The sequence below is a fragment of the Leopardus geoffroyi genome, chromosome A3, assembly GCF_018350155.1.
Source record: "Leopardus geoffroyi isolate Oge1 chromosome A3, O.geoffroyi_Oge1_pat1.0, whole genome shotgun sequence".
Taxonomy (NCBI): Eukaryota; Metazoa; Chordata; class Mammalia; order Carnivora; family Felidae; genus Leopardus; species Leopardus geoffroyi.
The window spans coordinates 21,200,411-21,218,983 of NC_059336.1; the positions used below are offsets into that span (position 1 = coordinate 21,200,411).

At 39.5% G+C, this 18,573-nt stretch overlaps 1 protein-coding gene across 7 annotated transcripts in view; it reads right to left on the reverse strand.

The window, feature by feature from the left end:
- RALGAPB (Ral GTPase activating protein non-catalytic subunit beta) overlaps window positions 1–18,573 on the reverse strand; it is an 88,891-nt gene that overhangs the window by 11,439 nt on the left and 58,879 nt on the right. For all 7 annotated transcript variants that reach the window (XM_045444624.1, XM_045444625.1, XM_045444623.1 and 4 more), the window contains 7 exons: window positions 17,028–17,134; window positions 15,294–15,446; window positions 12,852–13,061; window positions 8,567–8,725; window positions 4,543–4,708; window positions 3,098–3,220; window positions 1,402–1,538 (listed from right to left, as the gene is read on the reverse strand). In XM_045444624.1, coding sequence (XP_045300580.1) covers window positions 1,402–1,538; window positions 3,098–3,220; window positions 4,543–4,708; window positions 8,567–8,725; window positions 12,852–13,061; window positions 15,294–15,446; window positions 17,028–17,134 — 1,055 coding nt within the window. The remainder of the gene's footprint in view (window positions 1–1,401; window positions 1,539–3,097; window positions 3,221–4,542; window positions 4,709–8,566; window positions 8,726–12,851; window positions 13,062–15,293; window positions 15,447–17,027; window positions 17,135–18,573) is intronic.

Below are 18,573 nucleotides of genomic sequence, written 5' to 3' on the forward strand. Positions count from 1 at the left end.
TATACATTAGATAAATTATACACTATAAAGCTAAAGGAAATAAAATGTTATTAAGAAAATCATAAGGAAGGGGCACCTACGTGGCTCAGTCAATTGAGCATCCAACTCTCAATTTCACCTCAGGTCATGATCCTGAGATCATGGGATCAAGCCCTGTACTGGACTCTGCACTGAGCATGAAGCCTGCTTAAGAGTCTGTGTCTGTTTCTCTCTCTCTCTCTCTCTCTCTCTCTCCCACCCCCTCTACCCCTCTCCCCAGCTCATGCTCTAAAATAAAATAAAATAAAATAAAATAAAATAAAATAAAATAAAATAAAATAATGAAGAGAAAATACATTTACAGTATTGCACTATATTTATTGGAAAAAAAAAATCTACATATAAGTAGACCCATGCAGTTTAAACCTGTGTTGTTCAAGAGTCAACTGTACTTATGTTAAACACAACTTTCACTATGGAAGGAGCCAAATTAAAATCCTGTAAAATCAGGGGCGCCTGGGTGGCGCAGTCGGTTAAGCGTCCGACTTCAGCCAGGTCATGATCTCGCGGCCCGTGAGTTCGAGCCCCGCGTCGGGCTCTGGGCTGATTGCTCAGAGCCTGGAGCCTGTTTCCGATTCTGTGTCTCCCTCTCTCTCTGCCCCTCCCCCGTTCATGCTCTGTCTCTCTCTGTCCCAAAATAAATAAATAAACGTTGAAAAAAAAAATTAAAAAAAAAAATCCTGTAAAATCAAAACAATGGTTCAATCAAGTTTACACTTCTTTTGTCTTTCTTACTATTTGTTATAAATCAATCTTCCCACATTTATGAAATGATCCAATACACTTGCTATCCCTTACTTGTCCACTTTCCAAGTGTAAGGATGAAGAGGTAACATGAGGAGAAAACAAAAATAAAGACATAACATCTCCTGATATGGTAAGAAAGAAAGTATAAAAGTAAAATGCTCCCTTCTTGTAGTGGCGGCTGGGTGCCTCACTCAGTGTATCTATTCATACACTGGGTTAGTCTCCAAAATGCTACCATTTGTACATAGCAGACTTGTTTAAGTGGAATGCTGCATGATTAATTTGACGTGGAACGTATAGCCACTATTGTACCTTTCATGGATATTTCAGGGACCCAATAAAAACATAGGCTGGGAAGGAACGGGTGAGAGAACCAAGCATGGTACCAGAATGGCCAAATCATGGAATACAACAGAAGCTGTCTTAGAATGACCTATTTGATGCAAGCTGAAAAAAAAGAAAATCATGAGAATTTGAATTTTAAAAATTAAGATACTAATGAATCAGTACTGCTGAAATTGCTCTCTGGGTTACGGTTAACAGCTTTTCAGGCATGATTCTATAATCACCCCCATTTCATAACAAATTTTTAGAGCTGTAAACAAAATGACTTACCCGCTGTGAGGAATTAAGATTGTCAGTGTGATTAGGAAAAAGCTCAAGTGTCAGGGATGGCTGTTTCAGGATCCCAGGCATAAGATCCATATTTGAATCACTATCTTGGTCTGAGATGTTACTTTCCAATGAATCAGCTATGAAGTAAAAAATAAAATCAATTATATCTACTTCTTTGGAGAAGTTTTTAAACTATTTACGCTAATAGGCTGACTTAAGTCACTTAAGAGAAGTCACTGCCTCTAGACAAAGGGTTGGTAAACTTCTTCTGTAAAGGGTCATACTGCTGGCTATGTAGGTCTCAATTGCATATTCTTCTTTGTATTTTATTTAGAACACTTCAAAAATGTAAAAACTGTACTTAGTGTCCTGATTTTGGTCTGTGTGCCATAGTTTTCCAGTTCCTGTACTACAGGATAACCGAGGTAAGACTAGAAAATATTTTTGACTTTTCAGACGTAGAATATAAGTCATCTGTTATTCTCTGAATTATTCTGATTATACATTCAATCACGGAGCTTGGTACCAAGTAGCAGTGGGGCATTCCAAAGCTGCAGAGGACCTAGTCTCTGTGATTAAGAAGTGATCTGGTTGGAGACAAGCATATAGAGAATTATAAAAAAAAAAAGACAAGTCTCCAGAAACAGGAGGAGGCTGAGTTGGAGCAGGGGCACAGGTGCCACACGGGATGTTTCATGACACAAGTGAAGACCCAACTGTGGCAACTAAAGTGCAAAGACAAGGATCGAGCTGTGTCGGTGCAAACAGGCTGGACTAGAGACACCACCAGGGAGGGCCTCAACCCACATAGGACAGATGGAGTCTGGCATCTGAAATCAAGGTGGTAGGTCAAAGCCTGGACATGAAGGCAAACAGCTGCTAGGATATTGACCTAGACCATGGGAGGCCCCTCTTGCCAGGGATATAATTGGCCCCAAAATATAAGATGGGGCGCTAGTGGGGGAAGTCAGGGATCTAAGTACAAAGGTCAGGAGGCTGCCAGAGCAGGGCACAAGCACTCATTAGCCTGGAGATGAGACCATGAAAGTGTGATGTGTAGCAGCCCATCTTACAGATAGTCTCAATGAAGAAGGTGAAGTTTTCCATCTATTGCCTGGTCAGGCACAAAGAAGGGGGCTTAATTTGCAAGAAGCAAAGGTCCTAGGCAAGATAAGACTATGGATTCAGACTGAGAAGTCATAATCACTCCTGATCCTTAAGAAGAACAGGCTTAATTGCCACCTTTTCTAGGCTGTGGAGTTTCTCCCGCTTGGTGTCAGATCAGCCAAATGCTATCACGAGAGCCCTCTAACTGTAGGATTCTCTGGCCGTATAAGGCTGTTACATGGAAACAGGCAAGTAAGTGGGGGCTCATTCATAACGATGCCAGAGAAAGAAATGAATAAACTGGAAAACAAGCCTTCTATGTATTGATTAAAGAAAGACCAAAAAAAATGGTTTGCAGTTCGTTTAAGATTACTATGAGAGGGTCAGTCTGCCTGTCTTTAACTGGTGTCCTTAAGAAAGTTAAAAGGAGCTAACATCCTATACCTCTGCATAATCTAAAAGCTATCATGCATTAGAAGCTGAACAATGATGACTTCAGATGACTTAGATGACTTCAGAATCTCTCCCAATGCACAAACCAGTGAATACAAAAATAGATTTTAAAACACCAAACAAAAAATGTTCTTACTTAAGGATTCCACAGGAGAAGGAACTACAAAAGCTATTTCCGTAAGGGCATCGGCATAATACAGCACCTTCTTCTGTCCATTGAAAATGCTAGCCCCAATGTCTTCAGAGGAAATCACTTCATCTAGGAATGAGAAACACTACATTACTGCTCTAAACAGTGGGGAAAATCAGTTTTATCCTACTTCATGAAATTTTAAATGGTCAAATAAAGTGGTAATCAATAGAAGACATGTTTCCAGCAAGAACCAATTAGTGTATAAGAACAAGACTATAAATATTCATTAAATGTCTTTACACTAACTTTAAATAATAAAACCTTAATTTCACAGTTTCTGAAAGTATTCTAAATTAGGCCACTTCTGATTAGCAGACATGAACTCATCTGTATGGAGCAGATTATGAAAACAGTCTCGTGGGAAGAACTAATAATCCAAAGGAAGAAGACCACCACAGACCTCTGAAAGGAGTTAGGGTAGGTGTCTGTGACTTTTACACTCTTGCTTTCAAGGCATTTCTGTCCCTGGTCTCTCTCTACTGCTCCTCAGCTCTGCTTCTGCTCTCCCTTCCCCAATCGTCAGTGACAGAATGTAAAATGTACAGGCAGTTAAGCCAACAAGAATGAATTAACAAAAGTAACATTCCTGAGAGCTAGTATAGTGCTCAATTAAAATGAACACAATGGGGGTGCCTGGTGGCTCAGTTAAGTATCCGAATCTTTTTCTTTTTTTTTTTTAATGTTTATTTATTTTTGAGAGCGAGAGAAACAGAGCGTGAGTGGGGGAGGGGCAGAGAGAGAGGGAGACACAGAATCCAAAGCAGGCCCCAGGCTCTGAGCTGTCAGCACAGAGCCCAACTCAGGGTTTGAATTCATGAGCCATGAGATCATGACCTGAGCTGAAGGTTGGATGCTTAACCAACTGAGCCATCCAGGCGCCCCGAAGTCTTCAACTCTTGATTTTGACTCAGGCCATGATCTCACAGTTCATGGGATCAAGCCCCATGTCAGGCTCTGCGCTGACAGCATAGAGCTTGTTTGGGATTCTCTCTTTCTCTGCCCCTCCCAAAATAAATAAACATTTAAAAAAAAAAAAAAAAAAGAACACAATGTCCTACCGGTAATACATAAAAGACCACCAACAAAAAACTGGGAAGAGGAAATAAATGAACAAGTGGCTCTCAGGAAAGAAATAAAAATATGGAAAAATGCTAAAACTCAATCATCATTAAAAACAGAAAATTTCTCACCTAACAATATACAAACTACTGTTCAGTGACCTCTTATGAGGACTAGAATTAGGGGAAGCAAACTTTTCCTTCATATACCTCTGGTTTCTTTCTTTCTTTCTTTCTTTTTATAATAAGACTACAAACTTCTAGTGAAGGGGGAGAAATCAAGGATAACAAAACAAGAAAAAACACATGACCATAGTTACGGGTTTTTACCTTGTTCAGGTCCTTCACCATCATCACAACTGTTAATAGACCAACTGGTGGAAACATGCCCAGTCCAACCGGGGTGTCTGCCCACATCTACCGACCAACCAAGGGAGAGCAAAAATTCTAGGAAATGTGGCTGAACATTTCTGGAAGATTCCACATTCTTTAAAATCTGAAACACATACCAATCATCAGCTATAATGAAGGAAACAAAAGAGCACATCAAAATAAACCTCCATAAAAATCGGTTAGCTTTCAAGTGTCTGACAAATCAAATCTAAGCTCAGAATAAACTTGGGAATTCATCACTATAGTTAAAAATGATGCTTCTAGTTAAGACAGATTTGCATTCAAATCCTGGCTGGGCCTTGGGAGAGTCCCTTAACCTCACTGTTTCAGTTTCTTCATCTATAAAGTAGGGATGCTAATGATGGCTGTGAAGATGGAGATAATGCGAGTAAAGCCCTTAGCTCCCTCTCCAGCTAAACAATTACTGAGCCAGACACGTTTACTCAAAGTAAATAAAAAGTGCTATGTCCCTGTCTTCACAGAGTTTACTGTCTGGTTTGTGAGCTACATTACATAGGTATGTGATTATTTTATTACAAATCATGACAAACAATATAAAAAGTACAAATCTATTAAATAGCCCATGAAGATTAGGTATAATTAACAACCAAGCATGAAAACATCCTCCTCTTAGTCCTAAGAAGAGAATGAAGCCATTCCAGAAAAAAATAAGTGACCAGAAGGTTCTCCCCTCTTCGCTAAATACTAGTTTAATACCTTCTTACTGGCCTCAAGAAGAAAAGTACTTTGTTCTACAACAGTGGTGCTCACAGGCGTGTTTTCACTCACCAGGGGGCAGCTGCAATGTCTGAAGACATTTTTGTTATCACAACCTGTGGGGTGCTACTGGTATTTATTGAGTAGAAGCCAAAGATGCTGCTAAATGTCTGATTTATAGGACAGCTCCCCTAACAAAGAACTATGTGGCCCAAAATAGCAATAGTGCTGCTGTTGAAAACCCTATGTATGCTAAAGGAAGGAAAACAAGAAATCCCCTAGAAATTATAAATGAAAAGCCAGGCGGGGGCATGTATCAAAATCACTCAGGGAATATTTTTTTTTTTGAACATTTCATTAAACCTTTGGTTTAATAATATTTATAGAGGAGTCTGGGGGCTCAGTTGGTTAAGTGCCGGACTCTTGATTTCGGCTCAGGTCATGACCTCACAGTTTGGTTTGGGAGTTCGAGCCTCATATTGGGCTCTGCACAGACAGAGCCTGCTTAGGATTCTCTCTCTTCCTCCATCTCTGCCCCTCCCCACCCACGCTGTGTCTCTATCAAAACAAATAAATAAATGAACATTTAAGAAAATAATATTTATAGAACATTTAACTTTAATTTTGTATTAAACATTATTCCTGTGTGAGCATAAATGACTAAAATTATTAATTCATTTATTTGATCTATCGTTCTTAATCTAAGATCATTCAACTCATAATTTAATACCTGTAATGGAATATTAAAAGTATGAACATATGAACTATGTATATAAAACACAAACCATACAACAGAAAAGCAAAAAGCTTAAGAATCACATGACACTGAATACATCAACAGGTATCACTATTTATAGCACTCAAAATCAGCATATAGAGATTTGAACCATCCTTTAATTCAGAGACAGGTGAGCTGACACGGATTCTATAGGAGCAGGGATACATAAATCTGTCACCTGCGGAATTTCTTAAACATAAGTTTCTTCTTAGAGCACTGTGGACCTCCTACATCAGCATCAGCAGAGGTGGGATCCTGGAATCACTAGTTTTAAAAGCTCCCGAATGTGGTATATCAACGCTAATCTATGTCAAGACCATACAGAGGCCCGATCAAGTCAAAATATGCATTGTTACATCTATTACTTGTCAATCCACTGGGCAAAAAATCGCCAGCCAGGTCATCTTCTCTTAAATACCCTCAATAGAAGTACACCTATTTAGTTCACCCATAGCCCTTCATATTCACCGAAGTGCCAGGAAATTGATTTGACAACCACTTCCTGTTTTCTTCCAATTAAAATTTTTATTCAGAGGGGCGCCTGGGTGGCTCAGTCAGTTGAGCTTCCGACTTTGGCTCAGGTCATGATCTCACAGCTCGTGAGTTTGAGCCCCATGTCGGGCTCTGTGCTGACAGCTCAGAGCCTGGAGCCTGCTTCAGATTCTATGTCTCCCTCCCTCTCTACCCCTAACCCACTTGCATTCTGTCTCTGTCTCTCTCAAAAATAAATATTTAAAAAAAATTTTTTTTTAATTTTTATTCAGAAGTGAAACTTAAGTAAACAATTTCTGAAAAGTTAGTCAAGATGCAATACATGAGTCAAATCAACCTGCAGGCCACTGGCTGGCAGCTAGAAATTAATCTAAATCTACCCTGTGGCCAGGGAAGGCAGGGTTCAGACATTCTCTAGGAGGCCGCAGAGAATGTGCACTGTTCCAATCATTCTCAGCTCCTAGAAAGCTAAGGGAACTGAATTAGTTTAAGAGTTCCCTCAACAGCAATGGTTTGTGTCTTCTTTTACAGGAAAGAGAAAAATGGCCCTATTATTCTCCTATGAACCATGCAGTAGACTTCTTCCAAACAAGTTCCTAACCCCTTCAATCCCATTCTGAGGTTCTTTCAAAAGTCTCACCTCTGCCTACCATAAGCCCACATTCTCCCAAGTTCCAAGTATACTGGACTCTGCAATTTTCTGAAGATGGAATTCTCTTTTACCTCCGGGGTCGTTACACATGCTACTACTTTGTTAGTAACAGCCTGCCTTTTTATCTACAGTCAACATAACCTCAAGTATCAGCTAAAATGTCTTTTCCTCCAGGACACGTTCTTAAAATGAGGTTAGGTTTTCCTGTTGATGGCTCCTACACCATGCTTCTAATTAGCACACTTCACTACGGTTATTTACTTAATCATCTGTCTTCCCCCTTAGACAGTAGTTCTGGGACATCAGAAACCTTGTAGATCTTGCTTACTACTATAACCCTGGCACCTGATAGTGGACACTTAATAAATATTTATTGAATCAATAACCTGAAATGAGAAGAACTTTCTCACAAATCAATCTCATTTTCTAGTAGCTCACTAATAATTTGAAATAGTGCTTCCAATATAAATCAACATTTTGTGACTTTGGTAAATTTCTTAAGGTGTGTCCAATTTGATCAGCTAACAGTCTTATAAGGATTACAGTAAAATTCCAAAATCATGTAGTCCTAGTGTCCTACACATCTAATACTGTATTTGATAAATCTTCCTTTAGCTTCTTCCTAGTCAAAAGCTGGCAACTGCCAGCCTGTTCCATGTTTCAACTATTCATTTCCAATAGACACTTCAAATCTCTTGTCACTTACTCTCAGTTTTCCATTTTCCCACCTTATATTTTTCTTCATCCTTTTCCTGGTCTCTTTGATACATGCACCCAATGTAAGTCTTTTATTTAACTTAGGTTTTACTTACATCTTCCGCTTTAATCTCTTACTTTATCTCGGGTGTTCTTTTCCCCACTGTACATTACCATGCCCCAACTGGAATTACATGCTTGTGAAATTACCTCGCAGGTGAGCTCCTCAAGAGGAAAGACTGTTACTCACTTCAATACCCTGGCATGGTGCGTCACACAGAAGATGTTCAGCAAGTATTTGTTGCTGCTGTTCTACTCTTAAGCAACTGGGCCTAGCTTTAATTTGTTTGTGGCTAATCTTCTGTATTTCAGTTTCTTTTGTCCTATCAATCTGAATTCCTTAAGGGGGAGAAAGACATACTATGGCTCCTCTCCAATTACAATTTTTTAAGAGCCAAAGGACTCAGGACTCTGAGCAACAGGATTTTCATTAATTCCATTTCTGAACTGGTTCACAACAAGTCTTTAAGCATCAATAGTAACCAATCTCCTACTATGGATAAGCATAAGGCAAGAAGTAGTTATTTACAGCATAAAAAAATTACCCACAAATTCAGAAATCTTACCTCCTGGTTTGTTTTCTGACCTGGTTTCATATAGAAAATAAAAACTGTGTCAAAGGGACGACATGGCAAGAGATCCAGATACCCAATGTCATCAAAAAATCCAGGTATCGTGGAGTCAAGTGCAATAAGGTGAGGAGGTAGGCGACTATTTGCAGGTTCCTACCACCAAAGGAAGAAAGGAGAAAGGAAAAATTATTATCCCTTTTCACTATTCTAACTATAAAAGCAATACCTGCTCATAGTTGATAAACATTAAGTTAAAAAATTATTTAAAAATTTTAAAGTAGCAGGAGTAAGTACAACCATAATCCTAAAGAAACTATTTAAAATTCTTTTGTACTTCTTTCCAATTCTTTTGTCTTTTTTTGTTAAAAACAACCGCAATCATACTATGTATATAGTTTTCGATCCTATTTTCTCTGTAATATATCATGCTGTCTAGAAAAAATTTTTAATGCATTTTGTTTTCTCATTTTATTGCTGGTGGAAATGCAAAACGGTACAGCCACTGTGGAAGACCGTTTGGTGGTTTCTTGCAAAGCCAAACATAGTTTCACCACACAACACAGCAATGACACACGTTGGTATTTATCCTAATGAACTAAAAACTTATGTCTATCAAACGTCTGCACACAAACATTTGTAGCAGCTTTATTTATAATTGTCAAAAATTAGAAGCAACCAAGATATCTTTCTGTAAGCGAATGGATAAACTACGATACATCCACACAATGGAATATTACTTGGCAATAAAATGAAATGAGCCATCAAGTCACAAGAAGACACGGAGAAACCTTAAATGCATATTGCTAAGTGAAAGAAGCGAACCTGGAAGGCTACCTACTCTATGGTTCTAACTATATGATGTTCTGGAAAAGGCAAAACTGTGGAGACAGTAAAGAAATCAGTGGTTGACAGGGGTTGGGGGAAGCAGGGAGGGGAGGATGGCGAGAGGCAGGGTATGGTGGATTCTTAGGGCATACTGTAATGGTGGATACACACTGTAACATTTGTCAAAACCTGTGCAATTGTCCAACACAGAGTGAACTCTACTGTAAACTACGGACTTTAGTTAATAATACACAGATACTGGTGCATCAATTTCAACAAATATACCACACCAATGCCAAATGTTAATAACAGGGCGAAACTGGGGAAGAGAGGCACAGTTGGGGTATGTAGGAGCTCTCTGTCCTTTCTACTCAACTGTTCCGCAAACCTAAAACCGCTCTACTAAATAAAGTCTACTAACTTTTTAAATGAATTTTTTTTGTTTTCCCCCCTAATCCCTTTTCTTCTTGGAGACCTTGACCTTGCCCAAGGTTTTGTCATCCAGTTATTTTTCAGGAACGCATCCCCCCGAATGGCAAAGATTACTCCTTTCTACATTAGCAAGGATGGTGAGCCTGGTCTTCTTGTCTATACCACAACACTTCTAGCAAGGGCTGGGGCAACACCCTGTAACCAAGGACACTATTAATATTTCTGCAGTCAAACAGAAGCGTATTCACACCACGTGAAATAATTAAAGACTACAAATAGCCATGTTGTCAATTCAGGCCAGATTTTGCTACTTAAATGGATTTGCTACAAACATACAAAAAAACCTTCTGGTTTTCACTGTTACTTTACTCTGAAATCTTCTATAAGGAACCGTGAACCTGTAGCATGTGGCAAAGCCTTCCAATTTTTCTTTTTTTAAAGCTATCTCATCAGTTTGTTCTTTTAGATGATCTTCTAACGCAGCAACATAACATACACGCATTTTGCATCCCTTACTAATTTTTTAAAGTTTTTCCCTGAAGATCTTGTACACCATTTGGGTAACTTTCATCCATATCACAACTGTAAATAGAGTACTTTTGTACTATAGTTTTAACTGGATATTATAGCAACAGTCATTGATTTTTGTACTTTTCTGTGTGGTGATCTTAAACTCTATTTTAAACGTTTTATTGATTCCTTAGTGATTGTCTAATGGAAGTCATATTACCTGTAAACTGTCTTCTTTCCAATAGTTTTTACTTCTTATTTCGTTTAGTATTTCACTGACTTACTCGGTTTTGATATTGTTCTATAGCTAGGTAAGATGTTGCTACAGGGGGAAACCTCCCTGTACATTTTTGGGGGCAACCTTCTGTTAACCTGTGACTATGGTAAAATAAAAAATTTTCTGGACTAAAAAATTCTCAGTATTCAATAGTTGTCAAAATAGATATCCTTTGCCTCTGATTTTAACAAAGGGTGCTTCTAATTTCTCATAGGCTGCCATTTACAGATCTACACTACTAGTCCTGGTTTAGTTTTTGTTTGTTTTTGAAAATCCTAATGAATACTGTCCTACTGAATATTGACTTGTTTTATTTATTGACCTAATAGGATCAAATTATTTTCTTAATAGCTTACTATACTAATATTTCCCAGTAATAACTAAGTCTCCTTGAGTCTGTAGGATAAACCTTACTTGGTTGTGGAAGGTAATCCGCTTGATACGCTGTTGAATTCAGTTTTACTAGCACTCTCCTTAATACTTCTACACATATATGCGTAAGTAAGATTAGTTTACAGCTTTTTTGTATGTGTGTGCTGTCAAGTTTAAGTTATTAGAGTTACAGGCTAAGATTCATAAAACATACCAGGTAACTTTCTTTTTCCTATGTCCTGACACAGATAAGAAAGCATGAGAATTATTTTCTTGACAGCTTAAGACATCAACTAGAATAGATAATATGAATGGAAAATTAGAATTTCAAGACAGTGCCATCAGGGTTCTTACCTCCTTTTAGTCCACAGAATGTAATAATTTTCTTCTAGTATATTCTTATTTACTGCTTCTACTCTGTTCAATTTTCGCCACTAGGAATATCACTAATCATTTGCAGGTTGTATCTTTGTTCCTTGCCTTCCATATTTGCCACTGTATTTCTCATTATTTTCCTCTCTCTTCTCTTTTCTTCTGCATTTTAAAAGTTTTTAATGTTCATACTCCCCATCACCAACTCACTTTTCTACAACACAGAATGTTTTCCATCTACGCGCTGAAATCCAAAATCAGCAATGCTGTCCCTGCTTTCCAAAAAAGTTACACGGCCTTCAACCAAGTAGCTGCTAGGGAGTGAGGGCAGGGGACAACTTGTGCAATAAGCAATCTCTTGCCTGGCAATCTTGAGCTGTGTTTTTCAAAACAAAGAGGCCTTAGTACTAACCCCAAATCCACCTCAGGCAAGCTATTTCACATTTTTGAGCCTGTTTCCATAGTTGCAAAGTAGGGACAGTATCACTTTCCTTGTAAAACCGTTTTAAGGATAATAGAATTAAGAATAATGGCAATATTGGGGCGCCTGGCTGACTTAGTTGATAGAGTATGTGACTCTTGACTCTTGATCTCAGGGCTGTGAATTCGAGCCTCGTGTTGGGTGTGAAGCCTACTTAAAAAAAAAAAAAAAGGAGAAGGAGCAGGAGGAGAGGGAGGAGGAGGAGTGGGAGGAGGAGGAGCGGGAGGAGGAGGAGCGGGAGGAGGAGGAGAGGGAGGAGGAGGAGAGGGAGGAGGAGGAGAGGGAGGAGGAGGAAAGGGGGGAGAAGGAAAAGGGGGAGGAGAGGGGGGAGGAGGAGAGGGAGGAGGAGGAGAAGGGGGAGGAGAAGAGGAAGAGGAAGAGGAAGAAGAAGAAGGGCAATATTTACCTTACAGGCTGGCTTTGGCTTTTTGCTAAGTACAACATGAAGCATCTTACACAACCACAATGAGACAGACACTTTTATCATCTCCATTTTATAGACGAGGAACTAAGACTTGGAAAAGCTGGGCAACTGCCCATGACCACGCAGCTGGCAAGCAATCTAACCAGTCTGATCGCAGAACCTGTACAACTTAAGTTCCTGGCTCACAAATACTTGTTATTTTTTAAAAGCGGCGTGAAAGAGCAGAGTCCGTTCTAGCCCATACTTTAGTAATAAACGTTGACAGGGGAAGATTTTTAACATTCTTTTCCTCATTACCTGTAGATTTCATTTATATATGTGACACGGGTCGCACATTACTCAGGAAATTTCAGAGCTGGATGTATTATCAAAGCAGCCCCCTCAGTCAGAACTCTGGAAGGATTCATGGGACGCACATTCTGGGACTTGTATAGTAAAAACTACATACAGCACCACAGAATTTCATTTACTTACGTGCAGAGTAACATTTATTTAATTCCTCCTATCCTCACTAAAATGTTTTAGCTATAATCGACTCAGTATTAACCTATGAATATATTTACTCATAGAAGTTTAGGAAAATTACCTTCAATGCTTCTAAGGACAAAAATCCAAAGTGTGAAAGGAAGAGGCGTGCCGTTTGGAATTCCTGGGCAGGAGGTGGAGGCTTACAATCTGTAACCGGATCAGGGAAACTTCTCTTCTGCAATTCGTCCTCACTTTGCTGTTCAAGGTGCGTTTCGTAAGCAATCTGCTGAGCCATGCCATTCCTTAATTTTTCATGTCTCTCTTCTAACTGAAATAAACCAAGTATTTCACTTTTTTTTGGAGCTACCATAAAAATAATCGGATTAATCTTAATTTAAAAGTGAAAACAAAGGTTTAAGCAACAAAGGCAATGAAATACTTTTCAGTGATCAACACTGAATTTTAATTCAATAGAGTACGCAACCAAGCAAACACGGTTTCAAAGTTGCAACAAATACCAAAAAAACTCCCCTATAGCCTCAGAAATTATGTCCTTCAGCTCCTCGCTGTAAATGAAATCATTCTGCTTCCCCTCAAACAGGCAAGAAAGGGGGCAGCGCTGTTGCTGTCACCCCCTCTTCCAGATCCCTGTCCACCTTCGTCCTGCAGTGGCGGCCCCCTCATGTTTTAAAGTCTTCGTCCATATGGATTACCCCACCCTCCTCTCAGAGATGCTCCCTGACACCCCTGCCTCCCTTCCCATCAATCCTAGTTTAAACTCCTCTCTGACAAGCAATGCTTCTTCCAACAACCTAGCTTGTATTTCTACCACCTCTTGTCAACCTTCACAACTTTGGCCATCCATAAGCACACTTTGTACCTCAGCCATGCTGTACTTTAAAGAGCTAGAATTCTGAAATTCCCTTCTCCAACCATAAGCCTCCTTCCTGCAGCTCTCCCACACCTTCACTCCCTGAGCTGTGCTTTTTCATCACTGTGAGCATTCAATCCCTTCTCCCGTTTTCCCAGGCCATTAGCATCCTGGCTTCATCTACCTCCCACCCAAGCCTAAATCCCAAATCAAACATCTTAATACCCTCTTCTAAACATATAAATGGCTGTCTTGTTTCTTACTCTTCCACATTCTTACCTCTATCAATCTCCACACCACTCCAATTTTTTACTTATGCCTCCAGATCCCAAGGACTTCTGAGTAAAGTCAGCAGAGTGAGTTAAGTAATTTCACTACAGACGATGCTACTTAACCTGGGCTGGGCTGCCTGGCAATTTTAAGAGCCATCTTTTATTCCCTATATCACTGCTGAGAACTAAAATTAAAATTTACAAAAGCTCCTTCATTTTCCCTCCTTTTCACCTTTAAATGTCTCTGAACCTCCACCTGCTATCTCCTTCTCTCCCGTCTTGCCAGAAATACCACTTTCCTAGACACAGTCACATTAAGACTCTTGACCCTACTGCCTCCAGGGCCTTACTCTATTACTTATAATGTTCCCAGCCCATCTTCCAGTGGTAGCAGACATAGGCCCTTCTCCACTGCTTCCTTCCTTTCCACCTCTATGCATGTTCACATTCCTCCCATCCGTGAGTTTAAAAAAAAAAAAAAAAGAAAGAAAAAAGAAAAGTAAAAACTAGCCTTGCCTTGCCTTAGCTAGGCCATTTCCTCATGCTATTATCCACTCTGTATACTCCCCTTAACTACTAACAGTGTAGTTTATGTTCACTGTGTCTCAGTAACCATTCACCACCCAGACCTCTATACTCTGTCCCCAACTTTAACACTTCTTTGGACATGCTCTCAAAGGTCACGTGCACATTCATGCCAAAATCCAGGGGCCCCTGCTCAGGGCACCTTCTCCCTGAGCTCTCTGGCTGGTATAAGCAGCCTCCATTCCTGCCCTTCTGTTCTCTCATGCCCTGACAGACTTCTGTTCCCCACGTCTTAAAATTCTTTTCCTTTGACCTAAGATACCAATTACTTAATATAATTGTCTAAATTAATCGAAAATCACATAAATTTTTCCTGTCCTCCCAAACCTGCCCTTTTTCTACCGAATCCATATTTCTGTAAATAGCACTGATATCTCCTTTGTCACTGAGGTTCGGAATCTAAGTTCTTCAGCTCTTTTCCTTCCCTCATCAATCAAAGACTGATTGGCTCTGCCTCCACGATACATTCCATCTGCTTCAACTTCCACTATCAGTCAGCTAGCTAGTCCTTCTCCCCTGCCTGGACTGTCATCAAAGTCTCTATATTGGGTCTCCCTTCTCCAATAGCCTTCACTGCAGTCTGATCATGGCCCCATCCTGTGGACGCCTACCATGGGCCAGCCCAGACAGCCCGGTGACTCCTAAGAGAGTCCAGGTCCTTTCAATCGGCCACAAACTACACTTGTCTTACTACATGGTAACCTGGATGACAGAGATCTAGGTCGTCTTAGGAATCATCTCCAATAACACCAAAAAAAGCAGTGTCTAGACCGTGGCGGTTGTTCAAGAATGTTTCTAGTCATTCGCTTAACAACAGCTGACAATATCTTACTTCTTCAGTGACAATTTCATGCAAATCTGGAATGCTCAGATCTGCTTTCACAAAAGGAATCTTATCCACCTCTTCAGGAAATGGTCGATGTTTGACAGTATATTTAAATCCAACATCATTTTTAGGAATTGGACGAGGTTCAGGTACAAAAAGCTGTTAAAATAAAACAGATAATGTTATGTGTATTACATTTGGTGCCATCTGTAATGACGTGTATTTCCCTGGTCTCTTAAATGCCTGTTTTGCTAGGACTACCTAACACTGGCACTCAGTGAGGATCTGCAAATACCACTGCTAACACTAACGGTAAATAGCTTGCATACCAGTGTACTCTTTCACTTTTATAAAAATGTTCATCAACTGAGATTTTCTGACTGACAAATGGGCTGTATACCTCTAACTGCCCCAGGCTTGACTCTCTCTTAATAAGTGGTAAACCAATGGATGAGACAGTTCAGGGATCAAGGCTCAAACTTCCCTGTGTCCCAAGAGTTCTCAAATCACCCCATATAACAAAATGTAAGTTTATGTCCTCTGGGCCTCTCTAGACAGTGAGTTCAACTGAACACCAAATCTAGATCCTAATGGCTCCGAATCCCTCCAAATTGTAATACATATTAAAATGTGTATTAGCTGTGCAGCTTCTGTTTTCACATCTGAAAAGTGGAAATCATCCATCATAAGGCTGTTGTAATGATGAAATAAAAATGTATACGGTACACATTAAAGCATCTATAAATTTTAGTTCCTTTCTTGATCTCCTCCTTCCTCCCGTCTTGAATGCTGACCCAGTGGCCTACAGTGTCGCTGCCAGAATGTGCGAAAACAGAGGCGTGCTCCTCACAGGGTGACAACACATCTAAAAGCGACACCTAGGATGTTAAATGATTTTAGACCCGTGCTTCAATTTTGTGACTGTCTCTCTTAAGTACCGGGGACACTTTATGAAGTGATGTTTTAAAGAATTTTTAGTAACATAAGTAAAAGCTTATGCTGTACTAAGTGAAAAGAACAGTATACAAAAATGACTCAAATTCTATTTAATGTTATCATGCACAGAAAGGAAAAAAAGATTGTAAGGAAATCTACTAAAATATTAAGAGTGACTACTTCTGGAAAGTGGGAGTACAGATGCTTTACAATTTCTTACTATCTGAATTTTCCAACTTTCTCCCATGAGCAAATTTTACTCACCGAATTACAAATGTTACAAATAAAATAAACTATGCCACCCCAAATAAGATTTAAATTACAGAGCATATTTAAAAAAATTACAGAGCACATTACCAACTATACAGGAATAAGTCACATAAAAATAATTTGAAACTAAGTCCCATTATCTGAGAGATCAAGAGTCTGGCCAATTTTTTTTCATTTATGGCACGTACCTGAGTTTTGTTATATTTAACACTGCATAAAAAAATGAGGCCACAGCTCAGAACAGTAGTTCTTAATCATAAATGGATGTGAGAATCACCTGGAAAGCTTTCTGAAAATACACCTGCTTTGAAGATGTCTTTAAAGAGTAATTCAGTGGATCTGGGAATTACGGGCTCCTAAGATGATTCTGATATGAACCACTGACTGAGACCCTGGCTAGGATCGAAAATATTTATTTTATTAATGAATTTTGTTGGAATGTTATTTAACCTTTAAATCATAACACACACATGCGCACTCGCATGCACACACTCGCTCACTCCTAGTCACTTCCCTGTAACTTCTAACGGATACCTTCTGATTTGCTTTTGCTCCTCTGGGTAAAAGGCAAAGTTGTTGTGCCCAAGCAAGTCTTCCAGACATTCCCCGGACCAGCACAGTGACAGAGGGGAAAAAATCATCTAGAATAAAATATTGGTGTAAAAAGTTTTTATTTCAGATGACGACTACTTAAAATACACCTGTTATCAACCATAAAGCCTCTAATAATCAAAGCCCTAGCACAGTGTTTCCCAAACTCTCATCCTTTGTGTACCACCTCTGTGGTTTCTGCCATATCCTCAAACTGTAAGTACTTATCTTACTTTCTATCGACCACTTTCTTTTTTAAACTTAAGTCTGTTTCAAAAGGAAATTGTGTGTCTTTACTCTAAATGAAAAACTGAATTTTGGTGTGCCAATAATGTAGTTTTGAACCACGTGTTTAACAGTACATAAAATAATGTTCACCAACATGTTGACTAACATTACCTCACATAACTCCATTTTTGGGAAACAAATACTAGCCAATACTCTTAACTTCCAGTATTGAGAACAACCTAAGTGCAGACAGATGGGTATTTGAAGTGCTGATGTTGCATTCACCCACACCTTATGCACTCGTGTCCATCCCCGCAGAAGTTCAGGGGAAGGAAATGGGGGGTGGGGGGTGGGGAGAACTCAGGATGGACTTCCTGAGGGACCCAGGTCCTCCTTCTTATTCCCTCCTTTTGTCCTGATGTGGAGTTAAACTTTTTCAAACTTTGCTTTCTCACTTCTTCTGTTACACTGTTACAATAAACATTAAAATGTCCTTGTAAATCTATAAAATCCCAATTGTTTGTATTTTTAGTAGACTTCCAATGCAGTGAAATGACTGGGAATGAGAGTACGTAGGAGAGTCCTAAAGAATCTCGAAGAGGGCTGACACTTACCCCTCAGGCCAGGAAACCCAGAGGGGACACTGGGATTTTAGACTCCTTAGCAGTTGGCTTGGGAGTAGGAGGCTGAAGGAATCATGAATAATAGGCACAAGCCAGGGAAGAAAGTCAAGCAAGCCCTACGTCTGGAATAGAGAAGAAAGAAGTGCATGCAGGAAAGAGTTGGAATCAGCACTTCTGGAACTGGGCAATGATTAAAGGCCCCATCTATTTGACATTAAAGTCACTGTATCTTACCACCACACAGTGGAAACTTGTGATGGAATTCACGAATCTCTGAATGATAGGGAAATGTCTCACTTTCATTCTATAGATTCATGAGATCCTACTCATATGGCCTCAACAGAATTTGCACGGGACCGTAAGAGTCTGTTCACCTCTGTAAAGGTAACAAGTCTTTACTGGCAAAAATCCTATACTGTGCGGTAAGGACAATATAAAGGGACAGAATGAGGCTCAGGAAATTTGGACACTAGTCCTAGTCATTCATACCATGTACTTTTCAAATAACCCTGAATAAGTCACAGGCCCTCTCCGAGCCTCTGTTTCTTCACCTGTAAATCAGGGAATTGAACACGAGGTGATTCCCTGGATTCTCTATGCCCCAAAATTCTATAACCGTCACTTTCTCATAAGCATGA